Source organism: Panthera tigris, chromosome B1, assembly GCF_018350195.1.
Source record: "Panthera tigris isolate Pti1 chromosome B1, P.tigris_Pti1_mat1.1, whole genome shotgun sequence".
Classification (NCBI taxonomy): Eukaryota; Metazoa; Chordata; class Mammalia; order Carnivora; family Felidae; genus Panthera; species Panthera tigris.
The window spans coordinates 114,574,471-114,589,926 of record NC_056663.1 but is presented as its reverse complement, the minus strand read 5'-3'; the positions used below and the strand labels follow the sequence as shown (position 1 = coordinate 114,589,926).

Sequence of the window (15,456 nt, the reverse complement as noted above, 5' to 3'; positions counted from 1 at the left end):
TTTCTTGAGAAGAATGACTAGGAGTTACAATTTCTGGTATCAATTTCATTCCTTAGTTAAAAGTCGTAACACAGAAAAACGTGCTGGCTATTTTATAGGCTTAGTGACATTTAAAAATATTTTATTTAATGTAACAAATTAATCTTACCAACAGTATACAAAGTTCTGGGTAGCTGAATTGTCAGTAAAATATATTAAACATCAATGCCTTTGACAAATTTTTTTTTTTTTTTTTTAGTGCTTTAAAAGAAGAAGAAGAACCATCACTTTAACCATCTATTTCAGGACTTCTTTGTTTTGTTTTTAAGATTTTATTTTAAGGAAACTCTACACCCAACTTGGGGCTCAAACTCACAACCCTGAGATTAAGAGTTACATGCTCCACCAACTGAGAGGCAGCCAGGTGCCCCTATTTCAGGACTCCTTAACTTGGCCTTGCTGATTCCTTATTAGAACACTCAAGCAAGCAGGGGCACCCGGGTGGCTCCATCGGTTGGGCTTCCGACTTCAGCCCAGGTCATGATCTAACGGTTCATGGGTTCAAGCCCCACGTCGGGCTGTGTGCTGACAGCTCAGAGCCTGGAGCCTGCTTTGAATTGTGTCTCCCTCTCTCTCTCTGCCCCTTCCCTACTCACACTCTGTCTCTCTCTATCAAAAATAAATAAACATTGAAAAAAAATTTAAAAAAAAACACGCAAGCATGGATTTCAGGACAGCAAAATTCAGGATATATGTGCACTTTTTCAGAGAAAGGCTTTCCCTGATGATCAGGTGGATACAGCAGAGGGAAATTCTATTTGTTTCTTAAATCCATTTTCAGCCCTTATGCCCAGGGAAACCTGCATATATAAACCTGCATTATCTCCCTCTGCAATAAATCACAATCCAGAAAACAAAACAAAACAAAAAGATCTCATAGTTCACTTCAAACATTCAGTACCGCTATAACTTGGTCTTAAAATACTATCTTCCAGGGCGCTTGGGTGGCTCAGTTGGTTAAGCATCCGACTTCACCTCAGGTCATGATCTCATGGTTCGTGGGTTCGAGCCCCGGGATGGGCTCTGTGCTGACAGCTCAGAGCCTGGAGCCTGCTTTGGATTCTGTGTCTCCCTCTCTCTCTGCCCCTCCCCCACTTGCGCTCGCTCTCAAAAATAAATAAAACACTTAAAATGCTACCTCCATTAAAGACATCACCACTACTTTTTAGAGGCAGTGATGAATTGCTGCCCCTGTGTAATTTCTCTTCCATACTCAATGTACAATTGAACGCAGAAGCTCTTACCATCCAGAAGACAATCAAAATGAAGGCACTGCAAGTACTCCCTCTCTCTCATAAAGCCATTCAGGGGGGTTGCCCAACCTTCTGCCAGAACCTGTACCCACTGCATATCCACCTAGTAAATGAGACAGTAAAGGAAAATGCTCTACTTCATATACTTATGAACAAAAGCAGTAATAACCTTTAAGAGTTTAATTTGGAAAGCAATGGAAAGAAACACCTCAAGAATGATTATAGATTATACAAATCTAATAAAGATTAAGGGCACTAGGAAAATGTGCATCTCTCCTAATAAATGTGCATAACATTAGTCTTCAAAGCATTTCTAATAAGGATGGCATCTCCTACACTAGTGGCTCTCAAACTTTAATATGCTAGAAGAAACCCTGGGAAGGCCTTTATTAAAACAGAGATTGTTCCACCTCCACAGATTCTACTTCAATCGCTTTGCTGTGGGGCCCAAGAATTTGTATTTTTAATAGGTTCCCAGAAAATGCTAAATGATAGTCTGCAAGTTATACTGTGCCAACTAATGCCTTAAACTAAAACAAACTTTACATAAAAATACTTACCAGAACAAGTGCCTGACCAATGACAGGGCACCCTTTATTTTATAAAGATTATGTTACGTCTTGACTTTTAAGATTTCTAACCTATCCTACCAGAACGTTAAGGAATTGATGGACTACATACCATTAACAGAAGCTGGATATGCTCATTTTTTAACTGTGCGTGTGTGCAGCAGTGGCTCTCAAATGAGAAAAGATAAAGCACCTGGCCAACTGGGTGCAGTAAAATGTAGCTTACCATTTATTCCCAAAGTATGTGGGCCAATGTATTCCCCTCCTGTAAGTCACAGGAAAAATTATATACACAGACCAAATTGTTTCACTTACTTTCAAGTTTTCCTCTTACCAATTATTTCTAAACGTTGGACAGTGGCCACTATTTGTCTCTACTGGAATTCAATTCTAGATGGTATGTGTTATGGACTGAATGTCTGTGTCCCCCCTCAAATTCATATGTTGAAGCCCCAATCCCCAATGTGACTGTATTTGGAGATGTGGCCTATGAGGAGGTGACAAGGTTAAATGAGGTCATAAGGGTGGGGCCCTAATCCAACAGGTCTGGTACCCTCACAGGAAGAGGGACACCAGAGCTCACAGCTATCAGCAAGCCAGAAAGAGTCTCACCAAGAACCAAATCAGCCAGCACCTTGATCTTACACTTTTCAATCTCCAGATCCACAAGAGGGGCAATTTTTGCTGTTTAATCCATCTAGTCTACGGTATTTGCTCTGGCCCCCCAAGTTAATACACTATCCGACTTAAGATGGATTTTTTAGTTAATTACTTTTCATAACTGCCGTGCAAAGAACAAGCCACTACATTAAAAGAGCTACTGTGTTGTAGAGCTCTGCTGACCTGGATTCACAATCATTCATCCTCATTCTGTGTGTATATATGTATGTTCACTCCATGCAAAGTATGTCAATGACAACATCTGTTCCTTTGCAACGGCCACCTTCCTACGTGGCTCCGTTCTCCGGCTCTCCCTCTCTGCTCCCTCAGAATGTCCTGGCTTCTGGTCAGAGACCCAATCCCATAAAGCACATCAAATAATCTACTGCTAATCAGGGATTTGAATAATTACTTAAAGAGGCCTTCTCTAAGCCCAGAAATTTGTTGGTGCTTAAAGATTTGGTGCTTCCCTGGGTGTTCTGGATTTTTAGTAACTAAATGAAAGGCTGGGAAATTCAACTTCTGGTCCAGCTTCTTATTCATCTCTCAATTTTAAAAGTACATCTAAAGGATATAATTTAAAATTCTCTAATATTTGAAAATGATAAATTATAGTTTCCAATGTTGTTGTATCTAGTTTACCTCAGTAGGTTTTTTTTGGCGGGGAGAACACTTAATGAGAGCTAAAACATGCACATAATGACTCTTACCAAAATAAGAGATTCAAGGTTTTGGCAGAGGATTATGAAACATGTTTGGAGGGAAAAACTGTTCATTTTAATTACTATATAGTACTTTGAAGCTTTAAGAACTCATTCCTTCTGATAAACCTAAAACTTTTACACAATCTTTGATCTTTGCTATTTCAAAATAGATAAATCTTATGACATTAAATACATTAAATACATTTCCAAATCCTGGAAATTGTGACATAAACTACAACTAACCCCCAGCCACCAGTACCCATGTCCTCAAACATAGCTAAAAAACAAAGTATACAGATAGTGAGTATATATTAAGGCTAAATCACTAGGTACGAAGACCAACAAAGCACTTACTTTATTAATTTTCAATGCTGGCAATGTTTCTGCATCTGTTTTTGCCAGATGGAGTTTGTTTTCTGGCACATACAGTTCTTTTACTTCGTAAGAGGCATCCACAGGTACGATATCCTATACAACAACAAAAGTACAATTAAATGTTTGCCTCAACAATTTAAAGTTCTCCAAAGGGTGTCTTGAGGAAGTACACTAACATTTCAAAGTGAGACTTTATAAAAAAAAGCATAAAAGAGGGCTCTGACTGCGGTGCCCCCTCCCCAGTCAATTTTCCTCATGTCAGCTCTCTCAACAGAGAATATCCCACATACAAGAAGTCACTGAGTATCAAGTCCCATTGCCTAATGAAAAGAATGAATTCCGAGAATGTGCCACATATGTAAAACCCAGCAACTGCAAAGAAGAGGTGACCTCAACTAAGAGGTAACAATAGAAAGAACTTAGAAGTAAATACAGTCACTCTGAATACAATCGTTATTATCTTTAACATGTCACCAAACCATTTTATTCCAGCTTTTGTATGCATCTTTATCACTAGCGATCACCTTCTCAGTCCTGCCACATGAAACCCAAGAGTATGTCAGCTTTACTCCCACTCTGGCAGTTTGGGGAACAGCACTTTTTGGTTCCATATGAAATGCAGTCTGGAAATTTTATCTGAACTCCAAGTATGCATTTACACAACACTGGGGCAATGCTTGTCTCTCAGAATATACAAGAATGTATTTGTGATTACCACAACATAGCTCTTGAGCTGATCTTTACAAGGCTTGTTCGCAACACTTATCATACCCCAAGGAGTAATTACTAAATGTGTTTAATTACTTCAACTTTCTTTTAAGCCAAATCTATTAGGTAACCTTTATAAGCATACAAAATTGTCAATGATTAAGGACTTTTCATACATGTATTTTGTCCAAGCAATACTTTGTTATTCAAAATAGAGTAATACTCAAGAGAATGAGAAGATAAGCCACAGACTGAGAAAAAATATTTGCAAAAAGCATATCTGAAAAAGGACTCTTATCTAAGATACACAAAGAACACTTAACATTCAACAATAAGAGGGGCCACTGGGTGGCCCAGTGGGTTGAGCGTCCAACTTCGGCTCAGGTCATGACCTCACAGTTCGTTGAGTTTGAGCCCCATATTGGGGTTCTGTGGTGACAGCCCAGAGCCTGGCTTCAGATTCTGTGTCTATCTCTGCTCCTCCCCTGCTCATGCTCTGTCTCTCTCTCTCAAAAGTAAATAAACTTTTAAAAAAAAGTTTTTTTTTAATTCAACAATAGAAAAACAAACAGCCCAATATTTAAAAAATGGGCCAGAGATCTGAACAGAAACCTTACCAGAGAAGATCTACAAATGACCAAGAAACAAATGAAATGATACCTTACAACACGTCAGCAGGGAAAGGCAAATTAAAACAAAGAAACCACCACACAGCTATGAGAATGGCCAATATCCAAAATACTGACAAAAACCAAACGCAGGTGAGGATGTGGAGTAACAGGAATTCTCATGCACTGCTGGTAGCAATGCAAATGGTATAGACATTTTGGAAGACAGGTTGGCAGTTTCTTACGAAACTAAACACACTCGGAACGCCTGGGTGCCTCCATCAGTTGAGTGTCCGACTTTGGCTCAGGTCATGACCTTGTGGTTTGTCAGTTGGAGCCCTGCATCAGGCTCTGTGCTGACAGCTCAGAGCCTGGAGCCTGCTTTGGATTCTGTGTGTGTCTCTCTCTGCCCCTCCGCCCCCCTCTCAAAAATAAACAAACATTAAAAAAAAAAAACCTAAACACACTCAATTGTGCTCCTTGGTATCTACCCAAATGAGTTGAAAACCTATGTCCACACAAAAACCTGCACAGATGTTTCCATCAGCTTTACTCATAATTGCAGGACTTGGAAATAATCATAATGTCCCTCAGAAGACAAATGGATAAACTGGGACATCCAGACAACGAGTGCAGTAGAAGAAACAAACTATCAAGCTACGAAAAAGACACTACAGAACTTTATACTACATATTACTAAGTAAAAGGAGCCAATCTGAAAAGGCTCCATACTGTAAGATACCAACTATATGACATTCTGGAAAAGTCAAAACTATGGAGACACTAAAAACATCAGTGTTGCCAGGAGTTATGGGCCAAGGGGTGGGGGTAAGCAGATGAAGAACCAGAGAAGAGGGCATTTTTAGGGCAATGAAATGATACTACCACAGTAGATAGTGTCATTATACATTTGTCAAAACCCACAGAATTTACAACCCTAGTGTAAACTATGAATTTTGGATGACGATGTTACACTAGGTATATCAATTATAACAAATGTACTACTCTGGTGAAGGGTATTGAAAGGATAGGCTTATGGGGGAAGAGAGCAGGGGGTATATGGGAACTCACTGTACTTTCCACTCAGTTTTGCTATCAACCTAAAACTGCTCTTAAAAATAGTCAATGGGGGTGGGGAGGGGTTGGCACCTGGGTAGCTCATTTGGTTGAGCATCTAACTCTTGATTTCAGCTCAGGTCATGATCCCAGGGTTGTGGGATCAAGCCCCTTGTCAGGCTCCAAGTGGAGCACAAAGCCTGCTTCAGATTCTCTCTCTCCCTCAGACCCTCTCCCACAAATGCTCTCTAAAACAAAAGTTAAAATAATAAAAATTAGTCCATTAAAAAATGCAGAACAACAAAAGTAATTCAAAGTATCAATGGTGAGGGCCCCTGGGTGGCTCAGTCAATTAAGTATCCAACTTCGGCTCAGGTCATGTAAGTTGGAGCCCTGTGTCCAGCTCTGTGCTGACAGCTTGGACCCTGGAGCCTGCTTCAGATTCTGTGTCTCTCTCCCTCTCTGCCCCTCCCTTGCTCAGGCTCTGTCTTTCTCTCTCTCTAATAAAATAAACATTAAAATAGTTACTTTAATTTAAAAAAATAAATAAATAATAAAATAAATATCAATAGAAGAACCAGATTTTTGAAGACATACTCTATTTTCCTGAGGAGTAAGTGTGGGAAGAAACTTCCAACTTATATTTGGACTTATATTAATATCTTCAGTAGAGGAAAAAAGCAATCAGATATGTGTATCAAAGCTAGCTGATCTCATAGAAGACCTAGTGCTACTATTCAAGTAGCCCCTATGGATTCTGAAAATCTAGAAAGATTTATTCCCAGGGCGCCTGGGTGGCTCAGTCGGTTAAGTGTCTGTCTTTGGCTCAGGTCATGATCTCACAGTTCGAGTTCATGGGTTCGAGCCCTGTGTCAGGCTCTGTGCTGACAGCTCAGAGCCTGGAGCCTGCTTCAGATTGTGTCTCCCTCTCTCTCTCTCTCTGCCCCTCCCCACCCCCTCAAAACTCAATAAAAACATTAGAAAGATTTACTCTCCCACATTTCTCCTCAAAGATGGAACAAAAGAGACAGTTTGGCATCAGCTAAATCGTATGCCAAAATCAGTCTCCTCCTACTGGTAAATTCAAGTCCTCTGATCTTTCTCATGATAAAACCAAGGATAAAGAGAGTAAACATGAAGGAAAAGAGAAAATAAGTAATAAAATTTCAACACAGGAAAGAAATTAAAAAAAAACACCACTTGCTACAATACCAAGTTTAGCTAATTGCTCTGGTGTGCAGACATGAAAGGTATTTTTGTCCCTTGAGCATCCCACTGCTCAGAGGAGGCGGCGGCAAGTGGAAAAGTGAGTGTATAAAACATAAACCATGCACACAGCCCAGGGCACTTCATATACCTTCCAGGCCTTCTGCAATGAAGCAGCCAGCAGGCATCCACAGCTGCAGGCTATTCATTGTGTTTATATGGCTAATACTATGTGAGGACATTAAAGACAACGGTGAAGGAAGAATGACAGCTTCCACCACCTGCCTCTATTTTCTCTTCTCTTTGTAGGTTTCAATACTATACAACCTGTATTAATGAGGCAGATAGTTTTTTTGTTTGTTTGTTTTTTTATTTTGAGAGAGAGAGAACAGGTGAGAAGGGAAGGGGCAGAAAGAAAGGGGGGAAGAAAATCCCAACCAGGCTCTGTCAGCACAGAGCCCAATGTGGGGCTCAAACTCATGAACTGTGAGATCATAACCTGAGCCAAAATCAAGAGCTGGACATTCAACTGACTCAGCCACTCAGGTGCCCCAAGGCAAATTATTTCTAATGATGCCAAGCAAAAGAGGGCATGTCTTAAAGTTTGCCATTGGGGTCTAAGTGGTAAGTATACATTCACAATTTATATATAATACTTGATTTCACTGTGTACCTGAAGAGGAAATCACATATAGCAAAGTCTCTTGTTTTTTTGGTATGTCAATTATATCTCAATAAAACCGAATGAAAGATGACTCTTCTTATAATCTAGCAAAAGAAATAACTTATGGCCGTCCATTCTGTGCATTATAATTCCAGGAATTACTGTTAGTATATTTATTTTAAATTATAAAAGAGCAGTAAAGAGAATTTGGAATTGAGAAAACAAATCACCCCACATACAGTTATCGTTGTCATTTTTGTATATTCCCTTCCCATTACAGGGCACTGGTAGTTTCAGGAGTCTGTACAAAACCTATTATTTCATCAACTAAAAAATAAAAATTCAGGATCAACTTTTCCTGCACAAACAACATGACATGCATTAGGAGAACTGCACACACCCTACCATGTTCAATTAGCTTCTAAGAAATGCAAAAGCTCTCAGAGGTCTTGAGACACACCCATTTTTCCAGCTGCAAGATAAAGACCAGAAATCCTCCACACTAGGAACAAATGCTAAAATGACATTACACAAAAAGTCAGGCATTCATTAACAGGAAGACCATGATAAAAGTTCACAAAACAGACTTAAAACCAGAAACAATAGAGACACAGTATCTTCAAAACCAAAGATGTTAGCATCTGTGAACCTGTCTCCTCCTCAACTGTTTAAAAGATATATATGCATATATGGTACAGGCCTGTTGTGAAATTCAGTAATTTTAAATCTCTGAAGTGCAGTGGCGCCTGGGTGGCTCAGGCGGTTAAGCATCGGACTTCGGTCAATGATCTCTCGGTCTGTGAGTTTGAGCCCCGCCCTCATCAGGCTCTGTGCTGACAGCCCAGAGCCTGGAGCCTGCTTCGGATTCTGTGTCTCTGTCTCTCTCTCTGCCCCTCCCCAGCTCATGCTCTCTCTCTCCCAAAAATAAACAAACATTAAAAAAATGTTTTTAATAAAAGTAAAAATAAAATACCTGAAGTACAGGGACTAACATTAATGCCCACTACCATTCCAGCATTGTCCTAAGGGCATATGAATGAATCCACTTAATCTGCATGCAATCCTACCTATGAAGATAGAAACATTCTCCTTTAACAGATTTGGAAATTGAGGCTCAGAAGAGGTTAATAACTGGCCCCCAGTCCCTGCCATACTATCTGCCAATGCACTTAACACACAAAAAATATTCAATAAATATAATGTGCTTGCTACGTTCCAGGAGCTGCTCTAAGCACTCTGCATATACTAACTCATATAGACTCCTCGGTACAATTCTAAGACAGGTATGGTAATTCTCATTGAACAGACAAGGGAATTGAAGCCACAGAAATTAGGTATTTTATGTAGTTAAGTGATAAATATTACAACTGGGATTCCAACTAAGGTCCAAATATTATCCCCTCTCCCCCAAAAAAAAACCAACAACAACAAACCTTTACTGTCTCTCTCATGAAAACTAAGTTATGAGACATTCTGTCACACAAATTGTTCTTAGTTTATCTTCTTAGTTCATAATTTCCCAGGAATTCTGGTCTGCATGTGATCTTCACAAGTTGATAAAGTTCTAGACAAAAACTAAAAATACTCAACATTTCAATTAGTCCTCATCCCTTCCATGAAGGTTAAGTGAGGGATTTTCAACCAACTTTTTTCAAAACCTAGAATCCACAGTCGGGCAACAACTAACATAGGGAACCCAGGGAAGAGAAGAATTTCACGGACACAAACAACTCTACATAAAGTTTTCTTTGCCATTTCTGAAAGTTACATTATTGTAAGAGTGGGAGATCTTTTTTACGTTGTAGGCGTTGACTATTCTGCTCTGCCACCGCATTTACCGCTGAAAACTGTCAACAGTTTGGGAGGGCCAGAGGACAGCATCCAACAGACTAATCTTTTTTACCCTTGTTGGATGCAACGGGGCATGCTGAGCTGGTTCCCAAGGCCGGCATCACTAGATTCGGCTCACAAATAGTGACAAACAGCAGCGGCACGCACTGTCCACCGTGATGCTCCAGGCACGTGGCTGGGCGCACGCACCTTGCTTCCACCCTGGAAACACCCCTGTCCAGAACCACACTGGACACTGGGGAATGTGAACCCACTCCCGCTGAAGAGACGCTCAAAGTAAGAACTGAGAACAAATATTTCTATGTATCACATCTTCCTTCCAACCACACCCTAGGTTAAGAGAACAAATATACAAATAATTTGTGAGAAAATCTAAGTGTCTCCAAGGAACTTGTTTGAACATCAAAGAGTAGTATCAATACTATGAGCTCAAATTATTTTTTTAATGTTTTGTGTACTCATGCAGCCATGAGCACATTTGGGATGAATACATTTTTAGTAACTTGCTACATTATATGCATGGACATGGAGGCTATAATAATCACTTTCTTTCAAGAAAGGGGAATTTTTTTTCATTTTGAATCAAAATCATTCTTTTCATTACAAGCATTACCCATAACTGTTCCCTTTTCAAAATTCACGTCCAGCAATATTTTTAAATGAATTTAGCCTCCCAACTTAAGTACAAAATTCTTCCAATGCTTAACTAAAGTCAAAAAAAATTCAAGAGGTTGCTACCGTTTTTCCCTTCCAAAATAAAAAAAAAATACATCAAGTGAATATTTTTTGAATCAGCACAAACATAACAGCACGAATCAAAAGAAACATGGAACATTTGCTCAAAGAATGCAAGTTCTATATAGATTCTATGTGTAGAGAGAAGAGAACACTCTACGAGGAATACAAAAAGAATTTTTTAAATGTAGACACAGCCAGTTTCTAGCACATTCTACTGACAAATCTTTTCAGTTTCCAAAACCACTGCCAAACATCTAAAAGGAGCAAAACCACCTCAAAGTGAGACAAGATATCTGGACAACATAACGTGAAGTCCCAGCCACATGAGCTATCCATTCTATTTGGGATTCATTAGGATTTCCAGAAACACAGTCAGCTGTTAGGAAACAATGTGTTCTTCTTCTCCTCGTACACAGAAAACTTTTTATTTCAGGGAATTTCCTCTAAAACAAAAATAGACCACAAGCCAGGCCATGAGCAAGAGTTTATATACCTAAACCCCTCGCGTCCAGTCTTAAGAGCACCACAGTCACCCAGCTTTTAAGGATAAAGGGAATACAGGGGAAGCTCTTCAGTAGGGGGTCATTAATTCACATGCTACCAGGAATCACCTAGATCTAGAAATATTATGAATGTTTAAATATTAACTTAATTCTAAACTGTTACATGGGTATTCAAAAGTGGGTGTTTTTTGTTTTTTTTTGCTTGACTAAACACAATCTAAGAGCTAACACACTGTATCTGTAACCTTTGTTCAAAAGAACAATTGTTTGCTTTTATCTGGAAACTGGCAGACAGAACATTCACTACCTGAAAATAGTAGTAATCTTGCCTTCTCTTTTTAATCTTCCTAAAGAACTGTGAACACGTTAATAAACATTGTGATTCCACATTCTAAGTTTTGCCTTTAAGTATTTTCTGCACTTTTTTCTTCAGCCAAATCTGCTCAACAGATTTGAACACTACAGCTCATTCATATTTTATGTAACTATTAAATTTCTATTATCTAAACTACATGCATCCAAAGCATGAACACCAAACGACATTCTGGCAACACTTTAAAACTGAGCTGTGAAGTTAGGTTTTTATGTGCAGTATAAAATCCATTTAGAGCACTAAACCACCATTTCATAAAAAGACAAACCTTTAAATAATTTATAGCAGTAGTAAATCTAGAGTTCCTAGCAGATTTAAAAACAGTATTTAAAATATCACTTTAGATTAAAACCAGCAGCAAGAATCCTACTTCCTTATGTCATAACACACCAAGTTAAATGCAATCCCAGCAGGCCATCTAGTGACCATTCAAGGGTTTGGGGAAAAAACTTAAATCCAAAATCCTCAGCATTTTTCAGTGCCTTCTACTTTCTTGAATAAAATGTGAAGATACACCAACACAAGCACATTAAGAAAATAAAGATGCTCTGACCAAACACTTGAGAAATGAAGTATTTATATAAACGAACACATTTCCTTATTCCAATTATAGTACAAAGACCAGACAGAAAGAGAAATAAGACAATCCAGGGACGACTGAGAATATACAACATTATGCTGATCAAAATACCCATCATCCTAAAATACCCCTTGTACAGAACATTAAAAACAAATTTTTCTTGGACAGCGAAACCAGTGCCATATCTCAAAGAACGTTAAAGAAACAATACCTGGTAGAATTCATTTCGGGAGAGTCTCTCCAAAGCAATACCAAGCATCAGATAGAAAAATTCCTTTGCTAGGTATCATGGAGACAGCACTTCTCAAACAGCTGGATCGTCTAGAAAGCCGCAACCATGCTATCCCTCTCTGCTCCAATAAAAAGTCTGCCATGGGGGCACCTGGGTGGCTCAGTCACTTGAGCATCCGACTTTGGCTCAAGTCATGGTCATGATCTCACAGTCCGTGAGTTCAAGCCCCGTGTCGAGCTCCGTGCTGACAGCTCAGAGCCTGAAACCTGCTTTAGATTCCGTGTCTCTCTCTCTGCACCTCCCCCACTCATGCTCTGTCTTCCCCTCTCTCTCAAAAAATAAACATTAAAAAAAAAAAAAAGTCTGCCATATATTACAATGGGAACTATATATTTGGTCTTTGTCCCTGGTTCCTGGCACAGAGTCCTTAAAACCCATGGAATCTCCTAACTGGAAAGTGTGTTTGATATGATAATGTGATGATTCCAGGCTAAGGGGGTCCTCAAAAAAGACCACACCATACTTAGATTAGAGCGTTGGAACTTTCAATTCTGTCCCCAGAACTCTGGGCTGGGGAAGAGGCTGGAAACTGAGTTCAGTCACCAGTGGCCAAAGACTTAATCACGGCTATGTGATGGAACCTCCATAAAAGCCCTAACGGTTAGATTCAGAGAGGTTCTGAGTTGGTGACAACACGCCCACAAAGGGCATGGAAGCACCACGGCTCTCCCTGCCCCATACCCTGCCCTATACATCTCTTCCATTTGGCTCTTCCTGAGTTGTATCCTTTATAATAAACTGGTAATGGTAAGTAAAGTGTTTTCCTAAGTTCTGTGAGCTGAATTATTCAACCAGGGGATAAGGGGGTCTGGGTAACCCCTGAATGTACAGTCAGTCAGGCAGAAATGTAGGTGTCTGTTTGCAGTTGGCATCTGAAGCGAAGGCAGTCTTGTGAGACGGAGCCCTTCACCTGCAGTGTCCAAACTAACTCTGGACAGTTAGTGTGAGAACAGAATCGAATTGCTAGACACCCAGTTGGTGTCAGAGAATTCGACAATTAGTTGGTAAGAGAATAAGACAAACCAACCTCAAAAATCTAACAAACTGAGGAACCCGAAAAAGAAACAAAATGTACTTAGCTTTATTATTTTAGAAATAAGATTTTCTTCTACGGCTTAATAACCCAAGCCACTCATTTACTATTTAGATTTAGGTGTCAGTACATAAGTAAATTGTAATTCATTTGGCACGATGTGCCCCAGCTTTGCAAGTTAAATTAGGTAACTGACAATCACTTGTTATTTCACACTACATAGAATACACATTTCACACTAATCAGAGACAGGCACAAGCAATTTACTTCTTTACAAGGTCAACATTCCTTCCAATTTAGACAGTGCTGCCTCTGATCTGCTCTGAAGTACTCTGAAAGTAGGCTAAAAAATATGAACTCCTTCTAAGACCCAATACTCTCAAGTTCTCATTCCCAACTATGCTTAGGGAAAAAAAATGGTCAAGGAACGTGAAAAAGACCCACAGAAAAGACTGATACTTCAGACACAAACAAGAAATGGAAAGAATCTAGATAAAAGGCAAGGCAGTTGGGAGAAGAATGGGCTCTTGGATCGCAGAATGCAACACACCGTGTTCAAATCTGACTCCACTCCCCCCCCCCTCCCCCTCCCCTCCCCTCCCCCCCCCCCCCCCCGCCCCGCCCCGCCCCGTCCTGGGACAAACAGCTTCACTTCTCTGACTTGTTTCTGCATCAGTAAAATGAGGATAATTATAACTTACTTCTCAGAGTTTTGATATAACATTACACGTATTTTTTTTATTTTATTTATTTTGAGAGAGGAAGAGACAGCATGAGTGGGGGGAGGAACAGAGAGAAGGGGAGAGAGAGAATCCCAAGTAGGCTCCATGCTGCCAGCTGGAAGCCAATGCAGGGGCTCGAACCCAAGAACTGTGAGATCATGACCTTAGCCAAAACCAAGAGTCAGATGCTTAAGTGACTGAGCCACCCAGGCACCCCCAACATCAAATGTATTAATGCTACCAGAACAACTACTGAAGGCCTTGCCTGTGTGGGAGTTCTCTTGGACTTCCATCTTTGCCTGCCACTTTCCCTTCTAGCACACACAATTCCATTCATACGCATAATGCTGGTTACTGCACAACCTCTAACTTTATATCCTCACTCCTTGCTCTCAGCACTGCACTCGACATCATCATCCCCTTCACTTCCCAGTCTAGATTTGTACAACCAGCTCTACCCTGACCTCCCATGAGCCACCTCTGGAAAACCCTACAAATGCCTCTGTGATGACAATGAGGTTGTGCTGCATGTGCCACCCTGGACCACCAGGGAGGATCTGCTTCAGAAGGTGCAGACCACACAGAGTTCCCTTGCCATCAGGGTGCAGCAGGCAAATGGACTCCTTGCATCACCAACCATCAACTCCAAGCTGAACGTCAGGTGCTTACTAGTTTACCCATGTGCCCTAATGTTCGTCTGAGGTTCAACTTTGTGAAAAAAAAAGAAAAAAACAATCAAAGGAAAATAAATGTCAGAACAGAAGTAGTAATGTACGGGTGTGTATTTCTTCCCTCAACTACATTCATAAATTCTACATCATGCTAATAAAAGAAAAAACGAATTTATACGTTCTAGTCTACAACTATAAATAATGGTAATTGAAACCAAAAATTAAGATCCATGAGGCAGAATTTTTACCATTTAATACAATGCCACATCCCCAGTGCTTTACAACAGTACCCACTACGTAAGACACTAAGTATATGTTAAATTAACTAACAGGATCGGGGTGCCTGGGTGGCTCCATCAGTTAAGCATCCGACTCTTGATTTCAGGTCAGGTCATGATCTTGTGGTTTGTGAGTTCAAGCCCCATATGGAAGGACGGTGCAGAGCCTGCTTGGGATACTTTCTCTCCCTCTCTCTGTCCCTCCCCCGTGTGTGCTCTCTGTCTCTCAAAAAGAAACAAACATTAAAAAAATTTTAAATTAACTAACAGGTTCAACCAAGTAAAACACAGAAATACGTACTTTTAATGAGAAGTGAATTCCTATCTTTTCCCCAAATGAGGGTGATACCAAAAGAAAGCAATTGCATCAAGAAGCCATTTGCGTTTCTTCTGTCACCACTGAGCTTTAGGATAAAAATAAAAATTTTTTCATGGGGCACCTGGGTGGCTCAGTCAGTTGGGCATCTGACTTTTGATTTCAGCTCAGGTCATGATCCCAGGGTCATGGGATCAAACCCTGCATCGAGCCCTGCACTGAGCATGGAGCCTGCTTGGGATTCTCTCTCCCTCTCT

At 40.1% G+C, this 15,456-nt stretch overlaps 1 protein-coding gene across 2 annotated transcripts in view; it reads right to left on the bottom strand.

The window, feature by feature from the left end:
- PAPSS1 (3'-phosphoadenosine 5'-phosphosulfate synthase 1) overlaps positions 1 to 15,456 on the bottom strand; it is a 104,240-nt gene that overhangs the window by 52,393 nt on the left and 36,391 nt on the right. For both annotated transcript variants that reach the window (NM_001290602.1, XM_042982623.1), the window contains 2 exon segments: positions 1,284 to 1,395; positions 3,580 to 3,693. In NM_001290602.1, coding sequence (NP_001277531.1) covers positions 1,284 to 1,395; positions 3,580 to 3,693 — 226 coding nt within the window.